The 15,508-nt window shown below is 45.9% G+C and overlaps 1 protein-coding gene across 3 annotated transcripts in view; it reads left to right on the top strand.

The window, feature by feature from the left end:
* The window catches only part of Myzap (myocardial zonula adherens protein), a 78,192-nt gene that overhangs the window by 39,308 nt on the left and 23,376 nt on the right, over positions 1-15,508 (top strand). For 2 of the 3 annotated variants that reach the window (XM_004855740.4, XM_087199090.1), the window contains one exon: positions 863-968. In XM_004855740.4, coding sequence (XP_004855797.2) covers positions 863-968 — 106 coding nt within the window. Of the gene's footprint in view, positions 1-862; positions 969-6,359; positions 14,753-15,508 lie in introns of those variants that run through there. The other variant, XM_021237165.2, reaches the window with a different exon arrangement.

Below are 15,508 nucleotides of genomic sequence, written 5' to 3' on the forward strand. Positions count from 1 at the left end.
TTGTTTGCAAGTCCTGCCTTTGGCGATGAGGATGTAAAACCTCGGTGGGAAATGTGGCCATAGTAAACTGACTTTTCAAGGAATTCGAGGCACTGAGTCTTTCAAGTGAACGCTGGACGACTGGAGCACCTTGGGGAGTAACAGTCTCTCCGAGGCCCTTGCTCCTGTGGGACTGCGAGTTTCCGGGGTGTTTGGAGTCTTGGATTTCACTGTAGTGCTGAGGGTCAGAGCTGGGAGGTGGCACCAACCCCTCCTCTAGGGCGCCCCGCCGGCGTCCCACAGAGCGGAAGGACCAGCTGCTGTGTCCTTTGGTTTCATTGACCCAAGCACAGTCAGAGAAGTGCGTGTGCTGCTTTAAGACAGAAGGAAGGAATGTCTCGTGACGTGCCACTGTTTCGATGCAGTTGTCTCTTGGCCTCTTCCTCGTTCATCCAAAATAAACAATTCACAGAGCAGCTGCAACTCCGGGTTTTCCAAGACCCTGGCACTGGGTTTCAGATGTTTGTTGTGCTGCTAAATTCCTTCTGCTCTGTTCTCCTAATCATAGTACCTGGCTGGATGTTCTAATCTTCTAGCAACTCCGAAAGAGAGCCTTGTATACTTGTAAGTGGGTGAAAACATTCTCCACCCCTGGAAAAGCACAGTAATTGTTCTTATTCAGGATACAACTCAAGCACGGGAGGGAGAGAGGCTCTGTGAGGGCGGAGACTTGACTCCTTTATGCCTAGCATGTGCACAGGAAGCAGAGTGCGTCTTGGAGTTTCATTTCCTGGTCTTGGCGGTATTTCTCCAAGGCCGGGACCTTCTTGCTGGTGTGGGCGCTTGGGTGCACGACTCAGTTGCCTTTTCTTCCCCCTGTTAGGTATCAGCAGCTGGAGGAGGCCTCAGCCAGCCTCCGAGAGCGGATCAGACACCTGGATGACATGGTGCACTGCCAGCAGAAGAAAGTCAAGCAGATGGTTGAGGAGGTAAGTGCCCGGCAAGGCCTGAGGCTGGCACTGCTGCCCGCCTGTGACCTCAGCCTTGGAACATAGCGACGCTCTACCCGCTCCCCTGTGGTCCGCGAGTGAGCTTGCCCAGGCCAAAGGGGGTTCCTTCACGTGCCCCGTGCAGGCTGCCGGTTGCCCTAGAGGAGCTCTTCTCTAGACCACGGCTGGGAAGTGCAGCTCGTGGCCACGGCCTCTCTGGGGCTGACGCTGCACGGGTGGCAACTGCTCAGGGTGTGCAGGGTGGAATGAGAGAAGGTCACTGTCTTGGGCCTCTCACTGCTGCCCTGGGGACTTTGTCCCCTTCCCTTGCCCGCTTTACTCTCCTTTCTCTCCTCTCTGGTCTCTTCTTCATCCTCTTTCTTTTGTGACACCCTTTCTCTCCTTATCTGTGTAACCTGAAACGAAGCGATGTTCCTGGGGTTATTATCCTGTTCTGTTTTTTCCAAGCAGGTAAGTTGGAACATTTATGCTTCTCTAAGAGGCAAAGCATTGACTGTCATTATGCGCTCTCTCTCTCTCTCTCTCTCTCTCTCTCGCTCGCTCGCTCTCATCTTGAAAACCTGTGCTGTGACCAAACTAGTCACACATTATGTAGGTTTGTTGCTCAGTTTTAAAAAATCCAGTAAAAAAATCTGATAGAAAAATGACAGTACTAGCAGATTTGTAAGAATTCCTTTGGGCCTTGTTCTCTAAATTGCAAAGAAAAGAGAAGGCGTCCGTTTTATTAAGCATTTCATTGGCAGCAGTGAGCACCACTCTAAAAAGATATCTATTTCCTTAATAAATGATTACAATCAAAAGTGTTTCTACTTCTAATAAATAATTCATACTTGTGAGATACAAAAGATTAAAGGATAATTAAGATCAAAAGGTGGCTCACACCTGTAACCCCAGCCCTCTGAGGGGCTGAGGCAGGAGGATTGCAAGTTGGAGCTGAGCCCGGGCAACTTGGTGAGACCCTGTCTCAAAATAAAAGATGAAAAATAGAAAATGTCTCAAAATGAAAAATGAAAAAGGGCTGGGGATGGAGCTCAGTGGATTCAGTCCCTAGAATCACACAGACACACGTTTGCACCCCAAAAGCCCTTTTGCACTAATCCATAAAAAATGTTGGGGATGTGAGTGCGGTGTGGTTACAGTCAGGGAATTGTGAGAGGGAAAGGGACAGCTTTTTGCGTCGGGTGCAGGATAGACAGACACAGTAAAGTCTCGTCCCCAGAGAAGCCTGGTCGTTCCGAGCTGGGCTGTGCATGTCCCACACGGACTCACACAGGCCTCAGTGGTGCAGCCGGGCTCAGTGCAGACCTAGCCCACCTGGTCCTCCCAGGCAGGAGCAGTGCCAGCCTCGCTGTGGCCGTCCTGCCCCGACAGGCACTCGATGCCGTCTCCTCAAGGGAGTGCGAACCTGGCACAGTGTCTCGGGAGCTGCTGCCCGAGCTTCTGAGCCTCTCACACGTGATGCCTGGGGCCAGGGCCACCTCTTGTTTCCCCATAGGATTCTTCACTGTGGGCCTGCGTTTCCGCAGGAAAGTGTATGTTGTACTCATGTCTAGTGCTAGAGGACCATTGACTGGAACCTCACATGGACTGGCTCTTGATTCTATTAAACCCTTAGCTGTAAGGATTTAAGGCTCTGGTACAAGACGTAGAGACTTTTTTAAAAGACATTTTTAGCCAGGTGTGGTGGTGCATGGCTGCCATCCCAGTGCTCGGGGGGCAGAGGCAGGGAGGTCACCATGTGTTCAAGGCCAACCTGAGCTATACAGCAAGACCCTGTCTCGAAAAACAAAAAATAAAGAAACAAAAGACATTTTCAGAGAAATTTAGAAGTCTGTGTTTTGTATCCTCCTTCCAGAATATAGTGAATATGCCAATTTGAAGGAAGTGGGGGAACACACACACACACACACACACACACACACACAGAGTTCTTTGACTCTTTGTCTCTTGGTATTGGAGGTGTCGCTCCCAGGGCCACCCCCACCCCCAGGGATACCAAATCCTTGGGTGCCCAAGTCCCTCATGTAAGATGGTGAAGTATTTGCATTTACCCCACGAGATTCTCTCATGTACTCTAAATCATCTCTAGACTGCTTATAATACCTGATACAATGTCAATACTATGTGAATGGTGTACTGAATTAAGGAACAATAATAAGAAAAATAGTCTGTACATATCCAGCACAGATACAATTTTAATTTTTGCAAATACTTTTTGATCGAGGTTGACTAAATTCGCAGGTGTGGAACCCATGGATACGGAGGCCAACTGTGTGTGTGTGTGAGGGGTGAAGTGGGCGCTCTGCTTCCTACGTGTGAGCTCAGCTCTCCCGGACTTCTCTGAGTTCTGGTGGTGCTGGCTGGAAAGGCCCAGGTTGAGCTCACCTAGCGGCTGGCTGGGTTTTAACAATGAATGGAGATTAAAATTTAAAGAGACTTTTTATTTTGAATTTAAATGATCTCAGTCATATGGTTAAAATTATTAGGTCTGTCCGGCATTCTGTGTTGACTTCTATAACCAAAGGATGGTTTTAAAAAAAAACTCAGAGGTTATAGACATTTATGGGAGTCCATTGTTTTAAAATGACACATGTGGGCTGGGGATTTAGCTCAGTGGTTCTGCCACCTGCCTTGAAAGCAGAAGGTCCTGAGTTTGATCCCCAGTACCAAAAAATAAATACATACATACATACATACATAAATACATAAATAAATAAATAAATACATGAATAAATAAATAAAATGGCAACTGTGGGTAAGGGACATTGACAGGGAGCACATTCAGAACAGGAACCGCTGGTCCCGTGGGGAGGTCGCTGGTGACTCAGGAATGGCAGAGGAGTTGGGCAGGATGTGGCCAAGGCGGGACACAAGGTCTGAATTTACCTTGTAGAAAACCATCTTGCACAAGAGGGAAAATGTTTCTGTGCTGTGTTGTGATGCAAAGCCAGGCCAGAGCCACTGGGTGGCATTTTCAAAGAAGAAAAGTTCAGCTCTTTGCTCAAAATTTAGAAAATATTCACAATACTAGCTGCCCTGGAGGGGTATTTAGGCTTCGTTTCAGGTGTGTTCCTTCTCATGGAGGAGTCAAGCTAGATATTTTCTAGAATTCCTCCAAAACTTTTTGTTCTGTGAGCTGAGCCACTACACGGAGGAAGCCTGATAACTTTATGTAAAGAACTCTCTCCCATTTGGTTTGCTGTGCCTGTTGCTATAACTGCATTGCTTTTCATAATGAGCAAAATTAGCAAAGTTAAAGCTAAAGCACTCGGCATCACTTGGGTCCAGACTACTGAACTGAGCAGTGTGAACTTTGGAAAGCACACTTTAGAGGTATAGTTTTATTTGTGAACATCTGCTACCCAGGGAGAGAGGCAAACTTGACCCAGAACAAAGGCAGCCTTTGAGTGTGGCAGATGTCAAAGACAGCTTCCTCCTGTCATACGGCAGTAACGTTGGCGTTTTTCAGGTTGCCAGGAAAGGCTCCGAGAGAGCTGGGAGGAGGGATCCTGAGGCCAGAGCAGTGCACCTTGCGTCACATGTGTGACTTCTTATGTCCACAGGGCCATTTGTGCCTCCTTATTTTTCTCACCAAGGTCCAGCCTGCTGCCTTCCCATCGAGGGGACACTGACCTGGAGGAGACAGCAAAGTATTACTTGCCCTCCAGTGGGTGGATTTACATTTTTGCCAATGGGCAATGATACTGTTCAGCGGGATAGTAGTAATTTATTGTTGTCTCTGAATTTCATCGTGTCTTTCTTCTCATCTCCCATCACTGCATGTGATATGGTAAATGTGTCTTCCAAGAGACAGCCTCTGAGGGAGTTGCTTTTCAGCAGCTGAGGAGGCATTATTTCTTCCGCCTGCTGCTGCAGAAACCAAGTGTGCTCCTCCCTCTTTGTAATAGAGATGTTTAATAAGTGCAAAGGTGCACGGGATTGATTTTCTCATCAGTGCCTCTCCACCCAGGCTGTGCACTGGAATCTTCCTGAGCCTGGCAGAGGAGCAGGAGGCAGACGGTGCAGGGGTCTTTGCGGTTGTGCTTTTAAGACCACAAGTGGTCCAGTGTGTGGTAGGATTCTCAGTTAGGGAATCCCGGCTCTCTTGCTGGCTTCATGTTAGTACAATCAGCCGCCTCCCTTGCAAGCTCCTGCACCGAAGGGAAAGCTGTGGCGGACTCGGAGTAGAAGGTCTCCAGGGCCAGCCCAGGAACAGGAGCACTGACAGGGGAACACGTGTCCAAGTCCAGGGCTGTGGAGGACCCTCACAGGGGACCTTCAGTCCTTTCCGGCCCCTGGCACTGGGCCCCAGGAGATTCTGTAAAAGCTCAGCCTTAATGATGCTCTGGCCTGGTGGCATCCAGACTGTGGAGTCTTCCTAGATGCTACGCAGACAGAGGGAAGATGTTACTGTAAGGAGGAGGAGGTGGGACAGAGCCCGGCCCACACCGAGCCTGTGGAAGTCAGGGACCTCCCCTAACAGACCGAGGGTGGCTCTCTTGTCCTCGTCTCACTGGGCGTGTGTGCACTTGTCTGCCCTGCCCTGGCTTAATAGGGTGACAGAGCTATCATCGTAAGTGACTGTACCTCTGGGAGATGAACTGGGTCAGGGGACAGGTGACCAGGAGCTCCTCAGAGAGGCAAGGCTTTGAGCTTCTGGCTCTTTGGCCAGCATACAAAGCTTTCCTTCTCGCTGCACTGCAGGCCTCAAGTCTGCACGCATCCCTGCCTGTAGAGACCGTTGGGGGCATTTGGTGAGAGATGGCCTATGAATAACTGTGAGCATGAACTTCACAATCACTAGTTGTGGAAAGTTACTCATTTAATTATCTACAAAATGGGATTAATAACAGTATCCACCAGATAAGTGTTTTTGATAGAACTTCAATGATATATAATATATAAAACATTAGCATCTTAATTGGAATATAGTAAATACACAGTAAATACTAGGTTCTGTTGCTATTCTTACCACTAATGGATGGACTCCTGGTATATATGCCTAAAGGAAAGAGACTAAAAGCAGAAGTAGCTAGTTGCTGTCCTGACCAATACACAGGGCTCCCCTTTTCCCTTGGGACCTTTGGGTTGTTTTTGTTTCTCTTCTGTGCTCTGTAACCATCAGACTCTTGAGTAGAACATTCACAGAGAAAGAGATTTTTAAATGTAACCCCCCTCTAATCTCCCATTGTGAATGCTTCCTCCGCTTGCTGGCACACAGTTCATTTTTAAAACTTTCGTGTGTGGAAATGTGCAACCAACAAAAGTACCCTTTGGCCAGATGCCCTGTGTTGACAGCCATGCGGGGGAGGGAGAAGGCATGGAGCCCCGAATTCTCAGCCCTAATTCCCTCAATTGAACTGTCTCCAGATCATGTCGCACGAGCTCTTCTCCAGATTTAGTCTCCGGCTCTTTGGAAGATGATAACCCGGTAGCCCGCAGTGGGTGGAAGCAGTTCCTTTTGGTGTTCGTGATTAGAAGAATGCATGTGCACTCTACTGCGGGAAGAGGTGTTACTGAGGAACAAAACAGGAAGATTTGGCCACTGGGGGCCCTGCTTTGTGAAAACACCCATATATGGTAACTCGACTTGGGCAGCCTCAAAATGCTGAGTCAAGAGAACGTAAAGACCCACACTGTATCTTTTTTGTTTTTTGGTACCGGGGATCCAACTCGGATCCTTGCACTTGTGAAGCAGGCACTGGAACCACTGAGCTAAATCCCCAGCCCCTCCCACACTGTATCTTTAGAAACTTGGTTTCCTAGATTGCAAAGAAAGAACTGTATTGAAAAATTATGCCTAAAAATAATTCAGAAAGTGCTAAGTGGAGACTGGCCCAAGATCCTGGAAAATGAAGCCTTTCTGCTAGAAGATAGTGTGACAGAGGACAAAGGACATGAGTGCCAAGACGGAAGGGGTCTGTCCTGAACCACACCCTACACCCCGAATAAGCAGTCCAGTGTCCGTGTGGTTTGATTATATGTATTTTAGAGCACGGTGGCCCTGAGATTTTCCTTTCTGAATGGATCTCAGCACCACTGGTCAACTTCTTGTTCTTCTTGTTTAGGAGAAGTTTGATTTGCTTCTGTCACTGAATGGACAGTTCAACCGATTTCATGACGAGAAGTGTATTTGGCTCAAATACATTGACATGAAACACACTCCATGCATCTGTGTTTTGGTAGAGGTCTTGCTCCATAGCCACACATGCTGGTATTTCTTCAGAAATTCACTGAGTTGGGAGAGGCACCAGGAGCGGCAGTCTAGTCAAGGGTGGCATTGGCCCACAAGCCAGGGTATGGGGCTGGTGGGGTGGGTCCCTGTGACAATGGCTCCTTCTCCTCTCCCGCACGTGTCCATGGTAGAGTGGGTATGTGGGTCCTTTCCTGTTGAGGTTTGCCTTTGGTCTTTCATTTTGATGCTTCTGCCCAGCCTAAGTAAATAGGGAGTGGGAAGGAAAGGAAGTGATGAGTAATCTTCCGCATTCACAGGGGGCTGTTACTGTGGGCACGGTGCTCGGCTTAAATGCAGATCTCACACACTCTGCTGGGTTCCGCAGGGAGATGGCATCAGCTTGGGAAATTGCTTCTCTAAATCGTACCCTGGCCTGGTGACCTGCACTGTTTCTGGGGATTGCTTTACTCCTATGGTGTTTTTTGAGTCTCTGGTGGAAATGTCTCTGGCATCTGTTCTAGTGGAATGGATTTGTTAGTATTTCAAAAAGTAGAATAACATGAAGTTAGCGAATGCCTTGACCTTCCGAGAGAGTGGGCACTGGTGTGAGTCGGCAGGGGTGGTGTGCTGTCTTCCGCCCTGGAGTTTCCTCTGGTCCTGGAGACCAGGGTTTATGGAGCAGATGGTGAGCAAAGAGCCCAGAGCATCTACACAGCCCTTAGCGCCTCCTACCTGCCATGCGCTTGCGCTGCATGTGCCTTCTCCCTGCCCCAGTCCCCGGCCCAGGCTTTCTGGTGATCTTGAGGCTGGCTCCCCTCCTCCACCGACCCATCTCCATCTTCTCTGCTCTGCCTTTGCTGGTGAGCCTCAGTTTAACTCTTTCCTGGCCACATTGTGACATGTTAACTAGATCTACTGCCGGCCAAGCCTGAGTTCTGTGTTCAAGTCCTGCCCCACCAGTCTCCCCACCGCACCTCTCCTCCCTCCCTGCGGTCACTGGACCCCCAGCCTTGACTCTGCAGCCCACATCTTGCTTCACAGCGCCCCCCAGAGGAGATGCTCTGCAAAAGTGTGAGGAAGAATTTGTGCATAGTACGTGAAAGTGTTACTTTCATTTTCTAGTGGTTAACATGATGCTAGTCACTTCTTTAAAACCCAAATTCTTTACCTAAAATGAAGTCTTTGAAGGTATCTGAAAGAACACAGTGCTGTCCACCTTCCCCACTCTATGCATTCTAGAAAGAATTATTGCAGGAATTATTGATGATAGGGATTGATGGGTGCACTCACACCCAAACTGTCCTTTCTAGGAGAAGGACCCTTTTGGGGAAATGTCACTGAACCTACATTCTCTTTGTTGAAATGCTTTCTAATTGGCTTTGAGCATTTTTCCAGAGACCAGGTGCCCAGTTTCTGCCCTAGAAAGTATGTGAGGCCGCACAGTTGGTGTTGAAAGCCTTACCAAGTGCTGAGTGGGCCTCTGCTCTCAGGGCTGTGGAGACAGAGCTCATACATGCACATTAACCTTCACAGAGGCATCATCTGCCCACTTTTGAAGTGCAGGAAACTGAGGCTTCGAGTCATTAAAAATAGGTAGCCTGGGTCCAGGGATTTAGCTCAGTGGTTCCCCCACCTGCCTCCAAAGTGGAAGGACCCGGGTTCAATCCCCAGTACAAAAAAATAAATAAATAAATAAGTAGCCGGCAGTATCTCAGCAAATAATCATGGTTCTGGGTTCACACACAGATCTTTGAGTTCAAAGCCAGGCTTTGTCCTTTTCTTCTTATTTTTTAAATATGAAAGGAAATTAAAGTGCAGAAAATTATATTTCATTATTCCCTATAAATAATGAAAACACAACCCCTTGTGCCCTTCTCTGCTTTCTGTAAATAAAAGAAAATATTACAGGTTAAAGATGAGGCTGTTCTATTTTATTCCTGCCCAGTTCTGCTCCTCTCCTTCTTCTACCTCATGCTTCTACCACAGAGATTAGTATATAGCTTAGTGTGTGTTTAAAAATTTACATAAATTTTAATTTATAATTTAGATAACAAGTAGCATTGTCGATATTTTGCAATTTACCTTTTTTCCTAGTTTAATATTATTACATACAGATCTAAATTTTTCATTTCAGTAGCTAATATACTTTTACTTGGAAATATTGTAATCTGTAGTCCTATTGATACACATTTAGTTAATTTTCAAAGTTTTATTCTCCCACAAACAGGGAAACATGTCTCCAGCAAGTCTTTCACTAGGAAGCACACTTAGAAGGGGTGCCGCCAGGGGGCGGAGTGACGCAGTGTCAGCGTCACCGGGCACTGCCGTGGCTCTCCAGAGCAGGCCACTGCCACAGTCGCTCTTTATACAGCAGAGGTTTCCAGACACTCATCACCACGTGGCCCCGTGTGGACTATAATTTCAGTCAGTTATGAAATCGCATTTCACTCTTTTAATTTTAATTTGCGTCAGCCTGGTCACTACTCATTACAAGTTGTGAGAACGAATGACTTTCATAAAGTCATTGGACACTCAGGTGTCCTCCTTTATGAATTTGTGTTCGTATTCTTTGTTCATTTTTATGTGAGGTTGTTTGTCTTTCCTTCTGCTGATTTGTACCAACTCTGTATTCATATAATCATCAAAAAATATTTGGCTGACATTATTGTCTCCTCAGTGGTGTTTGTTTGTTTGTGGTTTATCTTACATAATTTTTAAATTTTAGTAGCGTTAACAGTTATCAATGTTTCTGTGCTGCGTTGTGTGTCTTATTTGTCATAAACGTATTTTCTGTGATAGTTTTAGTTTTGTTTTTCATCTTTAGGTCTTTAGTTACCACCTACATGTCCACTCTCTGTTCTTCCCTTAACTTTTCTCTGCTTAGCACTTATTTGTCCTTTTTGCCTGTTTATGTTATTTGTTGTCTCTTCCCCTCCACTAGAATGTAAGCTCTAGGAGGCAGGAACTTTTGTCTGTTTATGACTGTATCTCTTAACACCTGGAATTTTCACTGGTATATAGTAGATGCTCAATAAATAGTTTTGGATAAATAAAGAATAATCCATGTGGAATTTATTTTTGTGTATATTGTATGAGTAGGGCTCCTTTGAAGGGGGGGAGTGTCATGGAAACCTTGTTTCTCCAATATCATTGCCTGCTAATTTTTTCGTGTCATCTTTGCCAACCTGGTGTTATTTCCCCTTTGCCATGTTGAGGCAGGAGATTAGGGCATGGCAGACTGGCTGGGGAAGTAGAAGTGGCCTGTTAATTGCACAGTTCCAGGACACATGCACAGAACACTTCCCAAAGCCTTGCAACATAGACATCTTGTGAGAACTCCAGCAGTTTTGGATAGGACAGTCTAGACCTGACATCAGCCTGAGGAGTGGGAGATACAAAAGGACAGCCACAGTTGAGCTCTTGGCTACTGCATTCTTTCACAGTACTCCACTCTCATGCTGCAGAGCATACTTCTTTTCCTACTTTTACTTGGCCCAAACTCGCTTAGCAGAGCTCTTTCTTTTTCTGCCTTAATAAATATAAAATCTCACTACCATTTGGGCTTGTCTCGACCAATTCTTTGCTCATGACTGAAAGAATCTCTGAACCACCTCTGAAAGGAGACTCTAGTGCCCCAAAACCTGGTAACAGTTTCTTTGACTGTTCCTGACCCCTTGCCCCTGTGCAGTCCTTGTGAGTTAGGGAGTATGTGTATAGGAGCCAGGTACAATGTATGGGAAACTCATCTCTGCTGACACAGGAAACATTTAAGAAATGCCTTTTGTGGAACACTACTTCCTCCTCTCAGGACTTTCTGGCTGACATTTAAACTCATCAGAACTCAAGGCAAAATGTGATCAGTGATGACCCTTTGTGACTCAGTTCATAGGCTCCGAATGAATGAAATCCTTCTTTGCATCCTGCCTCTGGTCCTGCCTTTGTATCGTGAGCAAATCACATTTCTTCTCCAAGATTCTGATTCCTTACCAATAACATGAGAATGCTCACAGTAGTCCCTCCCCAGAGGTGGATGTAAGACCTACTGATTGCATATGTGCCAAGTGCCTGTTAAAACAGTGCCTATGAGTATGAACTGATTCTGGTGTGGGTGGAGAGTCTTTAGGGAGGAGAAGGGTTTCCCAGGGTCTTGCAGGATGGGTTGGATCTTTCTAGGCAGGGATTGAATGAGTGGAAAGGTCATACTAGATAAGATATAGAATAAATAAAAACAAAGACATGGAGACTAGAACATGTGAGTTCAGGGAGCATTAATCTAGTTAGGACTGTAGGAGGGAATGGTAGGTAAATGAAGATGTTGGAAATGTAGGTAGAAAACAATTGTGGTGGGTGGAACGCCACACCAAGAAAATTACTGTGCTAATAATTCCTTAGTGGCTCCACATGGCCAATCAGATCTGAGCCCCAAGTGTCTCCTCTGGCATGGGTCCTATGCAAGCAGGAAGAAGAGGGTTAATATTTTAGGGCACTTGAGCTTTGGGAACATTTTTGAAAATACCACTTTTAAAAATCACCAGCTTCATGCAGTTGTGAACAGTTCTCTCCCTAGTAGGACTGTTCAGCGCCTGGCATGGTATCTTTGAAGATGTGTCTGTGGAGGAAAGCACAGGAGTAAATCTGCTCCATCCTTACTTCTCCTTTCCACCTGCCTCGTAAGTCATGGAGAAAAAAACAGCGGGGGGAATCAGAGCCCCTGCACATCTTTTGCAGAAAGGGTCATGCGCCAGCCTTCCTCCCAGCCTGGCCTTGCTCTTCACTTCCATCTCACTCCTTCTGGCCTCGCTGCTCACTTCCGGCTCCACTCCTCCTCACTTCCAGTGCAGTACTACAGGGTTCTGGAGTCCTGTCAGGGAAGCACAGGCATCTTAGAATAGCAGGAGGGTGTGAGCGAAGGCCTGGCCTCAGGGAGGAAGGGACTGACTTGGGCCAGGTCTCAGCCTGGCCCATGTTCAGGCGGCTGTCGAGGGGCAAAGGGGTGACAAGTGGGGGTGAAGTGGTCAAGTGGGGGTGACCACTTCAGGCTGTTTCTGAGCATCAAGAGCTAACTCAGCCCTCTCTCCTCCCTCCTTTCCTTCCTTCTTCCCTCCCTCCCTCTCTTTCTTCCTTTTTTCTCCTTCGCTTCTAGTGAATGCACTCAGGGAGTCCACTTTATCCATCCCTCCCTGACGTTTTTATAGCCAAGTCATTTTTAGGGACCCTGGAGAACCAGAGCACTTGCTATTCCTTGCTTTAAAGAACAGTTGGGTTCCCTTTAATATAAGGTAGAAATCAAACCAAATTAGATTTTACCTCAGAAGCCAGTTTCAACCGATCCTTTTGAATAATGCCATTCTATTATTATATATTACTTCAAGCTTAATAGAAAAAATTGATTAAAATGTGAGCCTTGTTCCTATCTAGCCTGGCTGAATGCCACAAGACGCATTAATTGAAAATGAATTTCCACAAACCAAATCAAGCATCATGAAGATGAAAAATGTACCTTTTTTCCTCCATTCCTTCATTGATTTTTCATTTTCCCCACTCAGAGCTTCATTTAGCAATTTCTCAGTTTCGTTTTGTTGTGGCCTTAATTCATTCCCCTCTCTTCCCCACACATGAGGTAATGTGCCCTGTCCCTCGACCTTCTTAAACTATTCTTCCCTGCTGCATTAATGTGGGGCAGATTCTGATCTTTCATATTTTTCTATCCATTCTTATTTTCTCTTTTTAAAAAGAAGCTAAGCTTTGTTATTTTTATTCTTATAGTTTTGTGGTGGCTTTTGTCAAGGAGAATGAACTTTAAAAATACAGTAACTGTGAAATCATAGCATTACAACACTTCCAAAATAGAATTAAGGGGAATATATATATATATATATATATATAAATATAATATAATATATCAATTATCTTTTTTTCAGTATGATATATGGGATCACACACAAATCCTATTTTGATGAGGAAAATACAGACAGCTGCCTGCCAGATCATAGAGGGATCAGTAGGTTGGGTTGGGCCACACCCTGGGCAGGGTGAGAGGAAGTAAAGGGAGAAGCCAGGAAGCTATGTGAGCTCAGGAAGGTTCCTTCCCCACCCATCAGCTGGATCTGGTGAGATCCAGCTCTCACTGGATCCTGAGGAGTTTTGCAAACGATAATGGGGATCTTTGAGTTATTCTTGTGAATTTTTCAAATTTTCAAATATGACAACATAAATTTCCCCTAAAAAGTGTCCAAGAGCTCATAGTAAAGTACCCTACTTCTTTATTTTGACCTAGCATTCATAACCTGGATAGTCTCATTTTGTTTAGGGACATTGACTGGCCATTACACATCTCTGATAATTGTTCATCTAATAGGGAGGCAAATTATTTTTCTTCATTATTGCAATTCAAAGTAGGGAGTTTTTGTAAGTGACAGTTTACAGGAAGGCATGGTAGAGCGGGTGCTGGGGACAGAGGTTGGGAGACTTTGGTCATGAATGTGTGGCATTTTGTGACTTGGGAGTATACACAAGCAGCCCCACACCCTGATCTCAAATATGTGTACCTGTGGGCCTCCACAGGCTTTCCTAAAATTAAGATGCACATAAAACAAATTTCAAAGAAAAGTGAACAATGATGTCATTAACTTGTGCAGTCTGTATTTAAAAAACTGAATTCTTTCCCTTACAATATTTTAAACAGTTTGATAAAATGTGATTATCATTTTGTTTTTTGTATATTTTTGCTATGAGACTTTTCAGGGAGGACACACTAAAAACATAGCCCTTCTTGGATTTTTCCCCCCACTTTTTTGTTAGTGTACAGTGGTTGTCAGGTTAACGGTTTCACTTTGGCAGACTTGAGCATGCACGTAACATATTTTAATCATTTCCCCCCCCACCTCTCGCACCACCCTACCCCCTAGTTTCACATTTTGGGATTCAATAGGTGTAGTATATGTTAATCATATTCATGCCCCCTGTGTCCACCTTTACAGCCCCTCTCCCTGCCCCTTTTATTCCCTTCCTCCTGGGGCGGGAGTGTGTGGCCAAGATGTGTGAGCAGGTGAGCCCACCTTGTCGGCCCAGCCTCAGGATGTCATTTGTTTTACAGACAGCTGTTTTCTGTGTGTTATCGTTTCCCAGCTGGTGAGAAAAACACTCAAGCTGGGTATGGTGATGCACATCTGTAATCCCAGCACTCTGGAAGGTTGAAGCAGGAGGAGGGCAAGTTTGAGGCCACAGTCTGGCCAACTTAGCAAGACCTTGTGTCAAAATAAAAAATGAAAAGGGCTGTGGGTGTAATCCAGTAGTAAAGTGCCTCTGGGTTTGATCTGGTACTAAAATTGCACAAAGAAAAGAAGAGAAATGATACTCAAAGTGCAATTTCTGAACAACCCATATAACCGCTAATATTTAATGCTTACTTGTGGTATTTCCTTATTAACTTCTCTTCACAGCCCAGGGTGTTCAGTACTGAGTTAGTCTCCCCAGTCTTGTACAATTGAGTACACATGACCTAACTCTAACTGTAGAGCTGTATTGTTTCCTGACGTCTAACGTGAAGTGGAAGTGGCCCTGCTCTGTGCATTCCTAGTGTGTGTTGGGGAGGGGGGGATCTCAGAAGGTTGAGAAGTGTCACAACTTCCAGGGTTGCATGCAATCAAAAACAGAAGCTCACTAAGTTTTTGTACAAATTTGTTTTGCCTGGTTGACAGAGCTCTGTTTGAGACAAGTTGGGAAGAATCCGTTCCGGATAGCAGTCTGTTTGCAAAGCAGTTTATAAACTGGGTGGTATGCTGGGCTGTGCACATACATCAAGGTGAACTCACCTCCCAAAAGGGGTGATCTTTTATTTAAGATAATTGATAGGGGGATTCCGGATTCCATGCAGGGAGGGGGTAAAGCAGTGGCACAGGTGTAGCCTCCCGGGTTTAGAGACAAGCCAGCCAGGCAAGTTAGGAGGTGACTGAAACGGTCATGGAGGCAGGACTGCAGCGTGTGCAGAGGACAGGGTGGCCTAAGTGTGGGGCTTACTAGACGACAGACTGGGCAGAAAAGGAAGGTGGGATGACAGGGGACTGAGGCCATAGACTTCAGGTGCCACACCGGAGGTTGGGACACTGAGGGTTTTTGAGTAAAAGACAGACTTCTCAGCATCTCTGGGGCCTGGACGACTGTGTGGTCAGCAGTCAGGCGACTCCAGTGTTGTGTGCTTATCTCAAGCCTCCTGAGCAGGTGAGTCAGTTGTGGCTAAAGAGAAGAAAGCTACCATCGGTTTTAAGAAGCTAGAACTTTCACTCCCCTGTCCCTTTTTAAGAATCCAGCCACCCTAGAGTCTTAAGAGACTCAACATCCTACA

Source organism: Heterocephalus glaber, unplaced genomic scaffold (genome assembly GCF_053883595.1).
Source record: "Heterocephalus glaber isolate CG9 unplaced genomic scaffold, H.glaber_assembly_v1.0 deba00001689, whole genome shotgun sequence".
Taxonomy (NCBI): Eukaryota; Metazoa; Chordata; class Mammalia; order Rodentia; family Bathyergidae; genus Heterocephalus; species Heterocephalus glaber.